Source organism: Hemibagrus wyckioides, linkage group LG07 (genome assembly GCF_019097595.1).
Source record: "Hemibagrus wyckioides isolate EC202008001 linkage group LG07, SWU_Hwy_1.0, whole genome shotgun sequence".
In the NCBI taxonomy this organism is placed as follows: domain Eukaryota; kingdom Metazoa; phylum Chordata; class Actinopteri; order Siluriformes; family Bagridae; genus Hemibagrus; species Hemibagrus wyckioides.
In genome coordinates this window covers 6,456,103-6,473,286 of record NC_080716.1, presented here as the reverse complement: position 1 = coordinate 6,473,286, position 17,184 = coordinate 6,456,103, and the positions used below count along the sequence as shown (strand labels likewise).

Sequence of the window (17,184 nt, the reverse complement as noted above, 5' to 3'; positions counted from 1 at the left end):
CAGCAAACAAGTCGCGCGGAAGCGTACTGCGGTTTACTTTCCCCTATAAAACACATACACCGTACACACACACACACACACACACACACACGCGCGCGCGCACAACACCGGGACTTACTCGTTACTATGAAGAGCGCTTGGATCTTTCTGTGCGCAGTCTGCGCCTGGTATCCAGTTCACGGAACATATCGACGTAAGTGCAGATTTGTTTTTTATTGAAACTAAACAGGAGCACGTGCCAAAGCAGCTAAAGTACTTATGCACGCAAAAAGTATTTTAAGTAAGGAATAAATACAATAAGGAATAAAATAATGCACGACGCTCTTGTTGAATTGGACTGTCACTACACTACTCCTTGAACGCACAGTGTTTTTTCCTTCTTCTTTTAGTATTATTATTATTATTATTATTATTATTATTACTGAAGACTTTAATATGACGGAAAACATACTGACTATAACACAATGACACTGGAGATAATCCATAAATGTTAAAAAAAATATTCCCTAGAAAAAACCTCTTGAGATCAGTAATTATACACTTTCATAGTTAAATAAAAGCCAGTTTTGTTAATCCGGTTTTTTTTTAATTAGGCGTAGGTTATGTAGACTGTAAACTAAATCCGGATTAATAAATTGTTATTACTGAAACCGTGGTTGAACGATCAGAAGAATTCAACAGCACTGTTGTACACTTTTTCTTCTACAAATGTAACATAAGGTCCAGCTTCTGTATCTTTAGTATGTGTCTTTAACATTAGAAAATATAATATATATATAAAATATAACTTGAAGGGCGAAGACTGTACCTTTAAGGCTTTATATTTTTCAGATTTGCATGTCCACCTTTTGGTTTAAAAGTTTTAGAAATATATTGTCATAATATTATAATACTGTCATATTGAATCATCGTGGACTTTAACACCATGGTGACATTCTGGATTTTTAGTAATGTAGATCAGAAGAAGGTGTGCTCTTAAAAATTATGCTCCTCAGATACAAAAACCCCCAAAATAGCAGAAAATTATAAATAATACTAGATTAAGAATGAAACAAATTTTTATTCTACTATACATTTATTTTAAAAGTTCTTAGACAGTTTTAGTTGTAGGAAATTGGTAGGATAGGTTGAATTTTTTTAGTTTTGATACCGACAAAATGAATTAGGATTTGTTTAAAAAACAAGAACAACATCCAGTGCCAGTCGGGTATCAACACACCACTTGGCCCTTTAAAGATCTTGGGCAGGTACAAGCAAAAAGAATAAGTGAGCAAGCTATTATTAAAAGACACTGTACACTGTGATAACTGGCATCCTGCCCAGGGTGTACCCTGCCTTGTGCACAGAGTCTCCTGGGAAAGGCTCCGGGTTCCCCACAAGAATGTAGAAAATAGATGGATGAATGAACTGGTGTGAACTGGAGTGAGCTGTGATTGAGGAAGTGTCAGAGCTGCTAGAGGTTTATATTTAATTTAAACACTGATTTCAGATACAGATAATTGGAACAATAAACAGATACAGGATACTGATTACTAATCCTAGATTACTCACCTGCCAGAGAATGAATCATCACACTGTGGGTTTATTAGTAATAATGATATGTCTGCCTGGAGCTGAGTTTGCATGTTCTCCCCGTGCTTCAGGGTTTTTTTCCCCAGGTACTCCATTTTCCTCCCCCAGTCCAAAGACATGCATGGTAGGCAGACTGGCATCTCTAAATTGTCTGTAGTGTGTGAATGGGTGTGCGAGTATGTGTGTGATGGGTTGGCACCATGTCCAGGGTGTCCCCCATCTTATACCCAGACACCAGGTTCCTTGCAACCCTGCTTAGGACAAGCTCTTTAATTCTTGGTTTTGGTGCAAGAGTTCCTACGTTGTTCAAATTCTGGATGAGCTCTTGCTTTGTGGATCTGGTTAAGATTCTGGACTTCTGATCAGAAAGTTGTGAGTTCAAATCCCATGGGCTCTAAACTACCACTGCTGGGCATTTGAGCAAGGCCTTTAACACACAATTAATAAGATAAATTGAAACAAGTAATTCAGAAATTGGATGGATGGTTGGTTCGAATCAGCCTGGACAACAAGCCAAAACCTGCCCGTTCATTGTTCAGCCAACAAAGGCAAGTTCACTTATGTTACTATGTGGACACACCTTTGATTGACTCCCTTTGTGATCCTCACTGGTCCTCGATGTGTTCTTGTTGCCCCTTCTGCCATATCTTTTTCACATTCTTTGTGCTTGTATTGCCTTGCTTTGGCTGCCACTGGAAAAATGCCGGTGTCTCTCTCAGGGTGTGGCCTTGGAGTTACTTATGCATACCAGCTTGTTTGAAAAGTTTTGATCATAATGTCAGTTCAACTTGCACAACCTTTTCATAAACAATTTTTGAGCAAGTAATTGCCAACATTTTCTTGGAGGTTTACAGTGCCCAGTTACATCCTGCCAATGAATTGTCACCTTATTTCAATAACAAATGATCCCAAACTGTAAGGATCTTGTTGAACAATGTTAAATAAATGATCGAGAAATTTAAGAACCTGGCACACTTCTCAGCTCAGAGGAGTCCATCAAGAGTCTGTTAACATTATGCAACTACCACCATGCTTCCCTTCTCTCATCAGACCATAGAACCATATTCCACTCGTTTGGTGAGTTGTCTTTTGCCAAACATTTTTTTTGTGTAAGCAAACCCTCCCAAGTGATCCTGAAAACCTTCCATACTGGAGCAATAGAAAATTTCCAAACCCAGTGACTCTGTGTGCACAACTCAAAGCCCTGGAGAGAGTGGTGCACTGGGGAGAGTTGAGCACATCTCCGGCTGACATCTACACCACACTATGCAGTACCAGAGCTGCTAAATCATAAAGGACTCCACCCACCCTGCTAACTGCAATAAGGCAAGCACTTCTGTAGTCTGATGGCTAAAACTGAGAGGCTCAGGAAGAGCTTCATCCCTTAGGTCATTAGAATCTCTTACTTCCTGGACATGTCCACCAAACTGATCCCTTAGGAGTCCATAAAAACTCTGCCCCCTGTTCACTTTTTGTCCAGTCTTTACTGTTACTACATGTAACATAACTGCACATCAATATCCTGTTTTGTCTTATTATTTCTTCTCATTTTTTTATTCTGTAGAGCAGGCTGGGTTTTCATTTCACTCCAAGTTCTATATACTGTATATAACTGTCTACGTGACAAATAAAATGTTCCCTAGTGAATTCTGGGGCTTTCTAGGAACAGGTGTATTTATATTGAGATCACTTGATATGAGTTTATTTACACAGTTAAACTCCATTCACATAATTGTCTGACTTTTGCTTGCACCCAGTAACAGGATTGAATGTTAAAAAAAAGGGGTGGAGTGCTTAGTCACGACACTGTAGCTACACACCAGACTTCACTTTTTTTTTAATCTGTTTGTTGTTTAATTATAGCCTCAAGCTGCACATGTAATGGAAAGGCTCTGTACTGCGTAAGAGACTCCTTGGGCCTGCTTTGTGCGAACTGCCAAGACAACACTGAAGGCCGGCACTGTGAGAGCTGTAAGGAAGGATACTACCACCAGAGGGCAGGAGAGCACTGCCTGCCCTGTGCCTGCAACTCTGTAGGTAGGTAAACATCCTGGTGGAGCTTATTCCTTTAAGCATCTATCTATCTATCTATCTATCTATCTATCTATCTATCTATCTATCTATCTATCTATCTATCTAAAATCACCTTCAGTTGATGTATATTCTGACTTTTCTACTTTTTAATTAATTTTTTTAATAATGTATTTGTAATTTGATGTGGAAAAACACACAATTTATGTGTAAAAAGCATGATGCCATTTTGATGATGAACAATTTTGATTTGTTTATCTGCATAAATTATGTTTTCATTTAAGAAACAATATATCTATCATTATGGAACATACTTTTACTATTGATAGATATCTTAATTTGATAGAGGCTCACGAATAAATAAAATTATTTATATATATTCTATATTTCTATATTCACTTTATTTCTATGTTAATTTATATAGAGAAAGCAGTTTCACAGATTCTAGGGTGCTTTAAAGAAAATGGTTTTATTTCATTCAGGCTCTGAGGGCCCAGGATGTGACAGTCAGGGGCAGTGTGTGTGTAAGCAAGGTGTGCAGGGTACTCAGTGTGATCGCTGTGCAGATGGATCTCCAATCACAGCCAGTGGCTGCAAGCAGCTGCAGTGAGTAATAGATGATGCATACAATTACTCCTGTCATTTTCTAGATCTATCACTGATCAATGATCTCTACATATTGTGTGTAGGAAGAAAAGCTGTTTCTGTAACGGTCATTCGAGCGAGTGCTCCTCAGCTGAAGGTTACTCAATGTACAACATCGTCTCAACATTTGATCAAGGTGAGTTTTAGTGCATACCAGCCAAATCTCATCTAAACCTCTGGAACATTTTTTTTACAAAAAGGTTATGTGGTTTAAATACAGGGATGGAGGGCTGGAGAGTCGTCACTGCTCCAAAGGTTAGTCCCTCCCAGGTGCAATACCACTGGTCTCCGGCACACCACAGCATCGAGGTGGTCTCTACAGACGTGCTGCCTGTTTACCTGTCAGCTCCCGGTAACAAGTTTTACTCAATAAATCATTTATAGCCTTTAGTCAGAAATGATGACTGAAATGATAAAGCGCTTTCTTTTCCTCCCTTTCTTTATCACGCTCAGCTCGGTATCTAGGGAACCAGGCTCTTAGCTACGGTCAGACGCTGTCCTTCGTCCTCCGTCTGAACCGAGGAGTCCGTTATCCTTCCACCTCAGATGTCGTGTTAGAAGGAGCCGGACTGAAAGTTGCTGCTCCGCTAGGAAACATGAGGACTGTCATCCCATGTGGCAAGAAAATCACTTACACTTTCAGGTGAGTGTTGCTGGGTTGCTGTTTATAGGCCATGCAGACCAGACCACATGCATAAGCAAAAACAAAAGACAATTAAGGAGTGAAAATGCGCACATAATCAAACAAATATTCTGAGTAAAATCATCAGATTTTACATTAGAGTTGCATTATAAATTAAAAAAAAAGTTTTTGGCTGAGAAAAAAATAAGAGTACAAATATATAATATCATTTACAATGATAATAAATGTGATAAACCTAGACCTTTTTTAATTTTAGGTCTAGAAGGCCACAAAAACATTATAAAAATATAACGAAAATATTAGGTAAAGGAAAACAAAGAAAAAGAAAAAAAAATGGTACTGTCTTCACTGGTAGAAGTTTAGGGGTGAGGTTTTGTGCATAATAAAATAGTAGAAACACAACCTCACATGCTGTTTCTTTTTGTACATTCATTCAGTGCTAGAAGTGCTGACTCTGCATTTCCTAATTTCCTAACAGAATGTCCTAGAACAGTATTTTGCCATTTAATAGGTGCGGTTTTGACATAACAAAAAAAAAAAAAAAAAGCCTCAGCTGGTGCCAGTCTTCATAGCCTTCCAGCTGCTGTACTGCTTTTAAAGAATTCAGTACTTTAAAGAAAAATATCAATGTGAGGAAATTGACAAGTTATTGTTCCAGTAAGAGCTTGAAGATAGCATAGAATGTATGATTTTTTTAATTTTGCGATCAAATTTTGTTTAAATACAACAACATGGCAGGATGGGTGTAAAAAAAAAAAACCTAATGAACACATACACTGTGCAGCTTTTTGTCATTGTCCAGTATCCACAGCTGAAGGATTATCATTATTATTAGAGTTGTGCTATAATATGTTATTGACAGTGCTCAGAAAACAATTTTGGTGCAAATACAATAAAATGGAGCTAATATTTTTGTGTAATTGCCTTTCTCACAAATTTAAACCCAGCAAATAACATGTCCTTTTGATTCATTTTTGGTATCATCATTTACAATACATAAACACAAATAATTCCAAGTAAATATTGCAAGGCAGACTTTACTTCATTTTTTCCAAAGTTATTTCTGTTCTGAGAATTGTTTTAATACACAAAATCTTTGTTTTATTTATTTTGAGCAATTAATTAATAATACAATAAAAATAATAAAATAAAATTGACAGTCTCATTCTACTGGCAAGATCATTTTTCAGATTTGTTCAGAATATAATGATAGATAGATAGATAGATAGATAGATAGATAGATAGATAGATAGATAGATAGATAGATACTTTATTCATCCCAATGGGAAATTTGCTATATAATCACTGATTTGTAGAAAGAAGCAATAGAAAATTTGTGAATTTTAATAAATACATCTCATATTAGAGATGATATTAGAAATAGTAGATATATTATATCAATTAGCCAATCAATTCTTCTATGTACTATATTAATCAACATCCACAATATACTGTACTTTATTACACCCTATATTTGTTTTTTTCTTCATTCTGTGCACGAATATACAGCATTGTTCTTTGTTTTGTAGGCTGGATGAACAACCAAGCAGCAGATGGAATCCTCAGCTTTCAGCACTAGAATTTCAGACCCTGTTGAGTAACCTTACAGCCATCAAGATCCGAGTCACTTTCGGCGAAGAGGGTGTGTATGTGTGTATGCTAAATATACTCATTGTCCACTTAATATCTGTACATCTGCACGTCCACGCAGTTATCTAATGAGCCAATCATCAGCTGATACAATGTATATGCAAAAGTATTCACATACAGGTCAAGAACATTAGTTAAAGTTCACATCAATCATCAGAATTAAAAAAATAAATATGTGATTAGTGCGGATTGTGGAATGGATGTTGGTGCCAGTTGGTTGGTTTGAGTATATTTCAGAAATTGTTGATCTGCTGGGATTTTCATGTACAACAGACTCTAAAGTATACACAGAAAACCAGTAAGACAGTAAGTGAGTGACAGCTCTGTGGGTGGAAAAGCCTTGTAGATAAAAGAGTTCAGAGGAAACTTGGCAGAAACTTGGTTCAAGCAACCAGGAGGTCTATAGTAACTTCACTCTTTACATCCGTGGTAAACAGAAAAACATCTCAGCAAACACAACAGAAGGCCACATTGGGCTACACTCAACTGTCAACCAAGAAAAAGAATCTGATGCTGTCATGGACACAGAATCACACAAGATTATAAAATATTATCAAGTTTTAATCCATCATCTATCCTGTTTAGATGAGGATTTGTGCTCATGATTCTCATAGCTTCAGATTCTTGTTCTTGACTGACAGGAGTGAAGAAGCGATGGCTTGTTGAGCTTGATGTGTGGTGAACTCTGAGATGCTTTTCTGCTCACCATGGTTCTATATATTGCTTATTAGAATTACTATAGACTTCCTGTCAGCTCAGACCAGTCTGGTCATTCTTGTCTGATCTCTGTCAGATGAGTGGTTCATTAGATAACTGCATGAATGAGCAGGTGTACTAGTGTTCCTAGTAAAGTGGACAGTGTATGTTTATTGATTATTAATAGTATCCATTCACACAATTTTTGAGTATCCTTAGGAATACTAAGGAAATAGGAAAGGAATACTTAGATTGTTTGTTTTTTTAAATCGTAATACCAGGACGTGGTCACCTGGACGATGTCACCCTGGTCTCTGCTCGGTTGGGTCCTGGCTTTCCTGCATCCTGGGTGGAGGAGTGCCGTTGCCCTGCTGGTTACGAAGGACAGTTCTGTGAGCGATGTGCTGCTGGCTATAAAAGACGTTTCCCTGGACAGGGTGTCCGTAGCCAGTGCGAGCCGTGTACCTGTCGGGGAGGAAGCTGTGATCCTGAAACAGGTTTGCTGCTACATTGGATGAATTATTTGAATTGTAAATTGACCAGTAATTAAGAAAGTAGCAGACTAGTCATTTACATTTATGGCATTTGGCAGAGCAACTGACATTGAGCTTCATTAAAGTATACAACTCAGCCATTGAGGATTAAGGGCTTTGCTCAAGGGCCCACATTTGAACCCCTGATCAATAGTCCAACCTCTTAACCACTGAGCTAGAGTTAGGATCCCAGACCAACTGTCAGGACATAATGATAACCCATGGTCAATGTGGTACATCCTTTCCAGGAGACTGCTACCCGGCCGACGAGACTCCTAGTGGACAAGGCTGTGATACTGGTTACTACAGTGACCCTGAGGTTCCTGGAGCCTGCAAGAAGTGCCCATGCAGCATAGGCTTTGTCTGCTCTCTCGTTGCAGGGACCCTGAATGTAAAGTGTAAATGCCCACCTTGGACCACAGGTGAGTAGCCAGCAGCATCCATAGCGAGCCATATAAACTGCTTTGCTGTATGAGTCTGAGTGATGAAGGTAATAAAATAAATAAATAAATAATAAAATAAAACCTGTTTAATTATAGGCTCTCGGTGCCAAAAGTGCTCTGATGGTTTCTATGGTGATCCTCTGGGAGAGAGTGGTGTTCAGCAACCCTGCCAGCGCTGCCACTGCAACGGTCACTTGGACTTAAATGTCATTGGGAACTGCGACCGTTTGACAGGGGAGTGTTTCAAATGCACAAACCACACCACAGGCTTTCAGTGTGAGAAGTGTCTGGAGGGATTCTTCCACAGCAAAGCCGGCGATGCGTGCCAAGGTACCATAGACAAATACTGACACATGAGAAAGAGTCTAATCAAATCCTGCAATCTTTCATTGTGTTCTTTTCTCTGCCCCGTAGCTTGTAACTGCAACCCGAAGGGATCGATCGCCAGCTCCTGCAATGAGCAAGGCCAGTGCAAGTGTAAAGAGGGTTTCGATGGGCAAAAGTGCATCAAATCCAAGTGTCCATCATGCTTCGACCCTGTTAAGAACAAGGTGGGGGAAAAGTTTTCTGTATTACAGATCGAGTCAAATCATGTCTGAATAAATTCTTCCAACCTGTCCAAAAATAAAGCGCACAAAGCGATTGGCCAGATGTGATTAATGCTCTTTTCAAAACATTAATTTCAAAACTGGAATTTCAGTTTGTCTTGTACGATTTTATTAGATTTTTAGCATTTTATTGGACTTTTGGATTCCTGTAGGAATTTTTTTATACTGAATTTCAGTTTGTCCTCTTGTATTTCATTAGATATTTAGAATTTTATTTTATTGGACATGGTCATTTTTAGCCAGAATTCTTTGTCCAGTTTGTCCTATTTGATATTACGTATTAAGCAGAGTTTATGTTTGTTTTGTTAGATTTTATTAGAATTTGATTGGACATTGTGATTTCAGTTTGTATTGTAAGATCTTATCTAATTATTAGAACTTTACTTATACTTTACTTTATACTTTACTTTGCTTATTGGAAGTTTACTTGTATTTTATTGGAAATAATGTCTTGGTATTGGAAACATATTGGAAATTACAGAAGGTGCTTTGGGAGTTTTTAAAATATTCTAAAAATATTCTAAAATTCTAATATTCTAAATATTCTATATTTTCTTGGAAATGTTCTAATGATTTCAAGGTTAAAGATTATTTTATCCCAGTACTATATAAAATATATTATAGCAATATTAAGAAACCATCCTGTAAATATCTTAATCAGTATTAGTTATGAATTAAGTCTTCAACATACACAGTTCCATATAGACTTAAATAGGAACCCAAAATGGATCTCATTTTAAAAATTCGGTCTTGTTCTACTGTATAAAACAATTCCTCTAAGAATCATATAGAATTGATTCCAGAATATGACAGACATTCGAATTAGAATCCTGCACAAGTTTCTTACTGGATTCTTTTAGGGGTTTTTTTGTCAAGAGCAATTGGTGACATATCTCGTGTTTGTTCTGTTACGTGTAAATAAATGAATGATGGAGAAACATAGTGAACGATTGTGCCGTGGTGTTGTGATTAACAGATTGGGAAATTTGTGAAGAAGCTGCAGCAGGTGGAGGCACTTTTTAACAACGTTGGGACTGATGGTGTGGACATCACTAAAGCCATGGAAAAAGCAATCAGAGATGCTGAGGAAATGGTCAAGATGGTGGAAAGTGAAGCAGACTCAGTGATCGGTAAAATACTCACTTTTTTTTGTTTATATTCTTGGAGACCAAACAAAAACAAAAATGACTGATGTTTAACACTTTATACAGTTACGTTCAAGTAAATATTGCTGATACAATCTGCTAAATTCTGACAATCTATGCTAAGTTTCCATTTTCTTTATTTCTGTAAAATGAAATAAAGAATGTAATATTCCAGTTGACAAAAGAAAAATGTGCCCCATGCTAAGGCAAATATCTTGCTGGTAAAAATTGAACTACATTGCTCTTATTTGTTAAAATTCATAGATTCTATTAACAAGATCAGGCAATATTTCTCCTTTCATTAACCCTTTTCACCAGTACACTGGTGCTCCAGTCAGCTGGCAGAATGGAAATACACTTATGGGACATTTAAAATCAGTGAAAATGAATGATTTTCTCGCTGCAAGTCTGATATAAAATGAGTCAGGACTCTGTTGGCTTTCAGTGTGTTTTAGACGTGTGCGTTTCCTTCTGTTGGATAACCTTATACAGAATTTTAGTCTTAAAGATAAAATTTTAGCTGGGGCTTCTCAGAGAACAGAAATGGGTTTGATATCATCATTTACTTTGAAGATACAAACATTTGTGTGGGGAAAATACTTTTCTATGAATATTTTACCCCTAGGCTAGGGACAAATAGGAATACTTATAAAAACTACAAATTCTTAAAGTCCTAAGGTATCTACTTTCATATGAGCTTTATGCTTTATATTATATTACATGACAAAGACATTCAATGCTGAACAAGGAACCAGAAAAAAAAAAACAGGAGCAAACTCCATTTTTTGGCTTCTGGTGATAAGAATTACATTATGTCAAATAAGCAAAAGGCGATTTTAAAAAAAATGGATTGGTTGACCATGATGGAGTTTTTATATTTTAAAGTGAATGTATATGAGAAATCCGAGCAGATTTAGATTATTGCTACTGCAGGAAACTAAGCAGGGAGATTATTATCACTGGTATTGTGACATGGATATACCATTAGCTGTGAATTCTCGAAGGGAATATCCTTTTTTAACTCGCCAACAAATTAACTGGAAGCCATGCACAGTATTAACAATGATCTCACAACATATTAAGTCATGGTTTCATGTTACATACTTCATGACCATGGCTACTTTGGTATCTCATGATCTAATTTTTGTGTTTGTGGTCTTGAAGTATTATCTTGTGTCTTCGATATATTAATTTAAAACCATGCCTTATTAAAAAATAACGCCTCACTACAGAGGTTTCATAGATTTTGGATGTTTTAAGTAGTTAATAAATAAATATTTTGCACAAAAATAATAATAAAATAAAATATTTTTTTTATACAGTTGTCATAAACTTACACATGCTTTGCAGAATATGCACAATTTGAACTAATATTACAAAAAGTGTATAAATTCACTGATTCCCATGAACCAAGAGGTTGTAAACATTTGAGCATTACTCTTTTGTTTAAAGATCTTAATTTTTTTCGTTTAGTAATGCCCTTAAGAAGCTACATAAGATATTTACATTGTTCCAAGAAGACAAAACAATAGCATTTTACACCAATCATATCTGTTCGAAAGTTTACACCCCCTTTAATTGTGTTGCCTTCTGGTGCATCAATGAATGTTTGCACCTTTTGTTAATTAGTTAGTTGATTACAAATGGTGTATTATGGATAAAATCAAATCATATAGCCACCATTGGAAAGGGGTTAAATAAGTAGCTAATTCTGGAAAAGCAAAGAAAGTGCAGGAGCTGGATGATTTTTCACATGTCAAAACAGATAGTCATGTCTGACTCATGAAGAACTATCACAAAACATAAAAAACAAGAAGCATAAGAAGGAAAGCAAACTTTTGAATTGGTTGATTTGTATAAATAAAATGCTGGTTTAAATAAAATGATACCTCTTATTTTAAAAAATAGTGTAATAGTACAAAGTATTCATTATAATCTTACTTAAACGTATTAACAAAGTAGAATTGCTGTAATACTTTTCCACCTCTGCTGACTGATTTCTGTGTTTTCATCATTCATCCTGTAGAAGCAGAGAAAGGTCTTCATGCCCAGCTGTTAGCCATCGGCAACAATCAGCTGAAGGGCGAGGGAACAATACAAGACATCTCAAAGATCGTAGAGAGTGTTGTCCGGCAGGAGCAGCGTTATCAGAGAGAAGTGTCTGACATCCAGAAACTCCTCAGCATTATTAGGCAACATCTGGAAAAGGCCAAGCGGGACATCCAATCAATTGTGAGTTTTGTAAAATTTTAAAGATCGATTCTCAGCAGTACAAGGTTTTGTTTACGATGCCATGTGCTGATGTGTTGGTTCTCTGGTCTCTGCCAATACTTTTTTACTGGCTTGTTGCCTTATTGTGTTCACCTGTTTCGTATTAGGACCTTGATTATTTTGTATATTTATACTCTTTTTGTATTTTGTCTATTTTAGGAGCTCCCTTCAGGTGATGCGGTCCCAGGTACAAACATTGTGTCCGATTTGATCCAGAAAGCAAGTGATCTCGCTGATAAGTGAGTGCAGCATTTTTTTTTTACGCATTATTAGTTATTATTAATTAAGGGTGAAATAAAAATACAGAATTGTGTAGAGCATTTTTTAATATAAAATGACAATGCATGTTTAAGTACATAGCATCATTAGTAATTATTTTTACTACATTATTGACTTCAGAGTGCTATTTATCTCGTTAGGCACACAGGCGAGGCAGCAGTAGTGGAGAAAACAGCGAAGAGTTCTCTTCTCGAGGCTGAGAAAGCTTTGGCTCTCATGCGCACTGTCATCAGTGGAGAAAACAAAGTCACAGAGCAACTCAACGGCCTCAGATCTCAGTAAGTGGCTTGGCTTTTTTGACTCCAGCTATCTGTATGGATATCGTGTGTGGAGAGATAAAATTTGATTTTTTATTGCTGTGGCAGGTATGAGAAAGACATAGCCCAGGTGAGTGCCATGGACAAGCAGGCAGTTCGTCTGAGTAAATCAGCTGAGACAGAAAGCAAGGTGGCGCTGGATATGCTGAAACAAATATCTGACCTGGAGAAAAACCTTCCAAAGGCCCCAAAGGTATTGAGAAATGAGCTCTGGATTTCAATTCATTGGTACTGATTGATAGTTTTCACTTCTTAATCAATTCTCTGTTTGCGAAAGGACATCACCAGCTTGGCTGGCACACTGGATGGTCTGAAGCAGTCATTCGGCGGTAACGTGTCAGGGTTCCTAGAGCTGCATAAACAGGTTGGCAATGATCAGAAAGAGGCAGTGGAGCTAATGAATCAGCTGAAAAATGGTCAGCAGGTAAGAACATAACACGACATAACCTCACAGTTTTTATTCAGTATCACATTTTGGTCAAATAATGTTAAATCCACTGTTTAAACTTTAAACTTACTTTTGTCTTGCGCTTATTCTTCAAAGGTCCAGGAAAACCTGCTTGGCAGGGCCAACATTGCCAAAGCAGATGCAGACAAAGCACTGAAGCTCTTTAACAGTCTGGGCAATGTGGATGATGCTCTGGAGAAACTCAAAGGTTGGGATAAATTTTGGGTCTAATAATTGAGTCTTTTATCAGCCAGCAAAATGTCACTGCACTAGTGTCATTACACAGGGTATTTTAACACTAAATGCAAACAAAGGACCATCTTAACAAAAGAAATGTCTTAAAACCAAATGCATGAAAACTTAAACTTAAAACCTTTTTCCTAGACTTTTAGATAATTTTGCACATTTTAAGCAAAACAATCTGGCAATTAAACAAAAAAAGGTTGAAATGACTCAAAATGTCACCAAATAGACGTAATAATAAAACATTTACATGTAATCGTTTATCAGACAGTTTTATCCAAAACGTAGACCAAATGGTCTGGTTTTTTTAGCCGTTTTTGAAAATAGTGACAGATTCTGCTGATTGAGTTTGAAGCTGTGGAACTGCTTTCCAACACTGTAGGAAGGTTCTGGAAAGAAACCTCATGACTCATAATATGTATCAACGAGCGTCGATGGTTAACTCATCAAAGGTTGTGGGAAGGAACATAAACCTCAATGAGAGTGTTGAGGTAGGTTGAGGTAGGGGGTGAAGCTCCAGACAAGGTCTTTGAAGTGAGCTTGAATTTGATATGGATGGCTACAAGAGGTAGGGATAGGCAAAGAGGGGTGTGACGTGGGTCTTTCTGGGCTGGTTGGACAATGATTCATGGTGCTTAAGGGGTTTTATGGAGTTGGATGGGATTCCAAGGAGTACAGGTTTTAGATCCTGGATGACTAGCTACAGAATGAGCCTACAGGACTGTGCAGTTGTTAAAATGTATAATCTTATAATAGAAAATTCTAGATAAATAAGAAGGATATTCAAAATATTTCCACATGCTAACCTGCAGTTGTAAGTTAAGAATTATTATACATTTAAAAAAAAATTGGCAAGCTTTTTACCATCTGAATGAACATCGACCCACTGGGTCACACTAGTTGCAAATGTGGATTTGTTGCTAATTTACCATATGAGTTAAAACTGTTCTAAACTATATCCATCAAATTGAATGTCTTTATATTCTGCATAGGATTTGAAGCCCAGATCGACAGTAGTAAGGCTTTGGCTGATGAGGCCCTTAGTAGACTGCCCATAATTAGCGGCATCATTGGGAAAGCTGTGGCCAACAATGACAAGACTCAGGCCATTCTGGATCAGATGGGGGACTACAGTGATGTTATGGCCACGCTTAGCAAGATAAACGACTCTCTGGACAATGTAGAGGTATGAAAAATGGACATCACATTTTGCGTTTAATTACAGTTCCAGCTCCAGGATCTGCTTTCACATTTATTCCGCATTTCCTTCGAAGATTTTTGTCCTCATGCTTGAATGGCAACACTGAATAAAAGTCTTGCTGGAGCACATATCTCAAAAGCAAGAGTATTGAATTTATTCATGTGGTTATACTCTGTGTCTTTCGTAGAATTTATACAGTTCCCTGCCTCCCTCGTCAAATCTTCTGAAAACAGCTACAACACTGAAGGGAGGCCTGGAAGTGCTAAATAACCAAGCCGACTCGATCAGGAACAAACTGACCGAAGAGAAAGGGAACGCAGAGAGAGAGTGGAATCTAGCCAAAGAGGTAACACCTACACGAATATGCTCTAAAGCGAAATCTTTCAAATTAAAAGAAATTAAAGATTAAAGAGGTGTTAAATACCTTGTTGTTTTTTAAATTCAGGTTAATTGGGAGGCCAGTGGAGCATATATTAATGCAAATAACACAAGAGATGCTGTTGGAGATGCTTTGAAGACTGTTAATAACCTTCTTGGATTACTCGGTGAGTCTTGATGACAAAAGTTTTTATTCAGTTGTTTATGAATTAAAAAGTAAAATTTTATCAGCTTTAGTTACAGGTGAGAGGAATTCCACTTTTTAAAAAATTATTAGATTCAAACTTCTAACTAGACATTAATTTTGATTCGTTTATTATCTTTAACTTATCTTAATTATTTTACCGTATTCATTCACACAAGTAAGAGACAAAAATGACATTTTCTCATTGTCTTCCTCAATCACAACAAACCTCCTTGCACGTAGCTCCCATTTAGTGTATGACTGGCAGAAATAAAAAATGGTTTGATCTTATCCTGTCCTCTATACCTGTGTTTGGATTTAAACCAACATTAAGTTTTATCTCTTGTTGGTTCTGAAGTAGCCTTATGTAAGCCACAGTGATCCTGACAAGGCATTTACTAATGATGAGTGATGAACCTTACATTTTAACCTTAAATGACAGATAATGTAAATAAAGCCTATTCCTAACCATAAACTCTGGATTAAATCATCAGAAAATTTGACCCCTTTTATATTGGTATTCAGTACATTCCTAGTGTACAGAGGTGTTATGAAGACAAATAAACTTTGGAAGGAAGCAACAGAGATTATTGGTCCTTAAAGGTTTGTTCAGAGTCTTGTACAAACTAATGGTGTGTTCATGTCACACCAAAGTTGTGAACACACAGGAAATGGAAATTTTTTATGGAGTTCCCGAGTTGAGGCCATCTCAGTAAGAAAATATGCTGGAATCAGAGCATGCAGCATCTGTAGTTGATGGTAAATTTGTTGAAACCGAATATTTTCTCATCAACTTCGATAGTGTTGTATCAATGCAATATAATATCTAATGATAAAGTTTATAGTGGCTTGATGATTGATAGCTTGATTGATAGCTAAAAAATTTCTTGATTTCCCACCTTTCACATTTCACTGTATATCAGACTGTGTAGGAGTGTGTATGTGACAAATAAAAAATTGAATTGAATTTGAATTTGATTCCTTCCTAATGTCTGGCACATATCCTACAGGAACACCGGCAGCTGTAGATGACAAGAAGGTGACAGATCTGGAGAACGCTATAGCCACAAGCCGTAGACGTGTGGAGACAGAGCTCAGGCCCCGGCTCAAAGAGCTGGAGGACAAAGAGGCTGAGCAGAGAGCCGCCATCGCACGCATGATCAATGACATCAACACCATCCTGGCTGATATCGACAACCTTGAGCACATTCAGCGAACCATTCCAGATGGCTGCTATAACTCACCGCCCATTGAGAGGCCTTAGTGACATAATGTAAGAAATGGACTACAGAAAATGCCTCAGAGACTTTTTTTAAACACCATTTTATATTTAATGTGCTTTGTGTGTGTGTGTGTGTGTGTGTATTTTGTACTGGATGTTTGTAAGTTACTAACTATATTTATGTTCCTTTGGGAGAAAAAGATGACTGTGATGTGTAAGACACAAACAACATTAATGATTAAAAAAATTAAAGCCAATTGTGTCTCCAAAGCCAAAGTCTGCAAGCACTCCTGTAATTCAGTATTTATTGTATGTATGGTGCTTTTGAATAATACATTGCTGATTAAACCAAACATTATAATCATTGCTACATTTTGATTGATTGATTTTTGTTCAGAATTGTTAGAATACTGTGATGTGCAAATGAGAACTTTAACAAATCACAATGCTTCAAATTAGTTTTATAGAATTTTGACCACTTTTGTGGATTTATTTTCCATAGACATTGTGACAATGTCATGGCTCATGACCATAGATTTTTGGTGGAGTAGGACGTTAATAATGACAAAATAATGGTTAATTTTGCTTGACCTATGCTATAGTGCAATATTTTTCAACCTTTTATGAAATATGGCACATTTTTACATTGAAAAAAAAATCCCCAGCACACCACCA

At 36.9% G+C, this 17,184-nt stretch overlaps 1 protein-coding gene across 1 annotated transcript; it reads left to right on the top strand.

Annotated features, from left to right (window-relative positions):
- On the top strand, positions 1-16,876 carry lamc2 (laminin, gamma 2). The gene is made up of 22 exons (XM_058395719.1): positions 1-193; positions 3,436-3,609; positions 4,086-4,209; positions 4,293-4,384; positions 4,469-4,600; positions 4,702-4,891; positions 6,421-6,533; positions 7,519-7,734; positions 8,019-8,192; positions 8,310-8,543; positions 8,628-8,764; positions 9,798-9,951; positions 11,993-12,198; positions 12,397-12,476; positions 12,657-12,794; positions 12,882-13,026; positions 13,111-13,257; positions 13,378-13,489; positions 14,517-14,710; positions 14,913-15,071; positions 15,171-15,270; positions 16,298-16,876. Exons 1-22 carry the CDS (start codon positions 127-129, stop codon positions 16,549-16,551), a joined length of 3,342 nt encoding a protein of 1,113 aa, XP_058251702.1. The 5' UTR covers positions 1-126; the 3' UTR covers positions 16,552-16,876.
- Positions 16,877-17,184: the final 308 nt, after the last annotated feature.

Excerpts from the sequence above, each read along its gene's own strand:
- lamc2 (XM_058395719.1), top strand. The coding sequence starts at position 127 with ATGAAGAGCGCTTGGATCTTTCTGTGCGCAGTCTGCGCCTGGTATCCA. Across the intron at positions 194-3,435 it reads AGTTCACGGAACATATCGAC|CCTCAAGCTGCACATGTAAT; the intron begins GTAAGTGCAGAT and ends GTTTAATTATAG. Across the intron at positions 12,795-12,881 it reads CTCAACGGCCTCAGATCTCA|GTATGAGAAAGACATAGCCC; the intron begins GTAAGTGGCTTG and ends TTGCTGTGGCAG.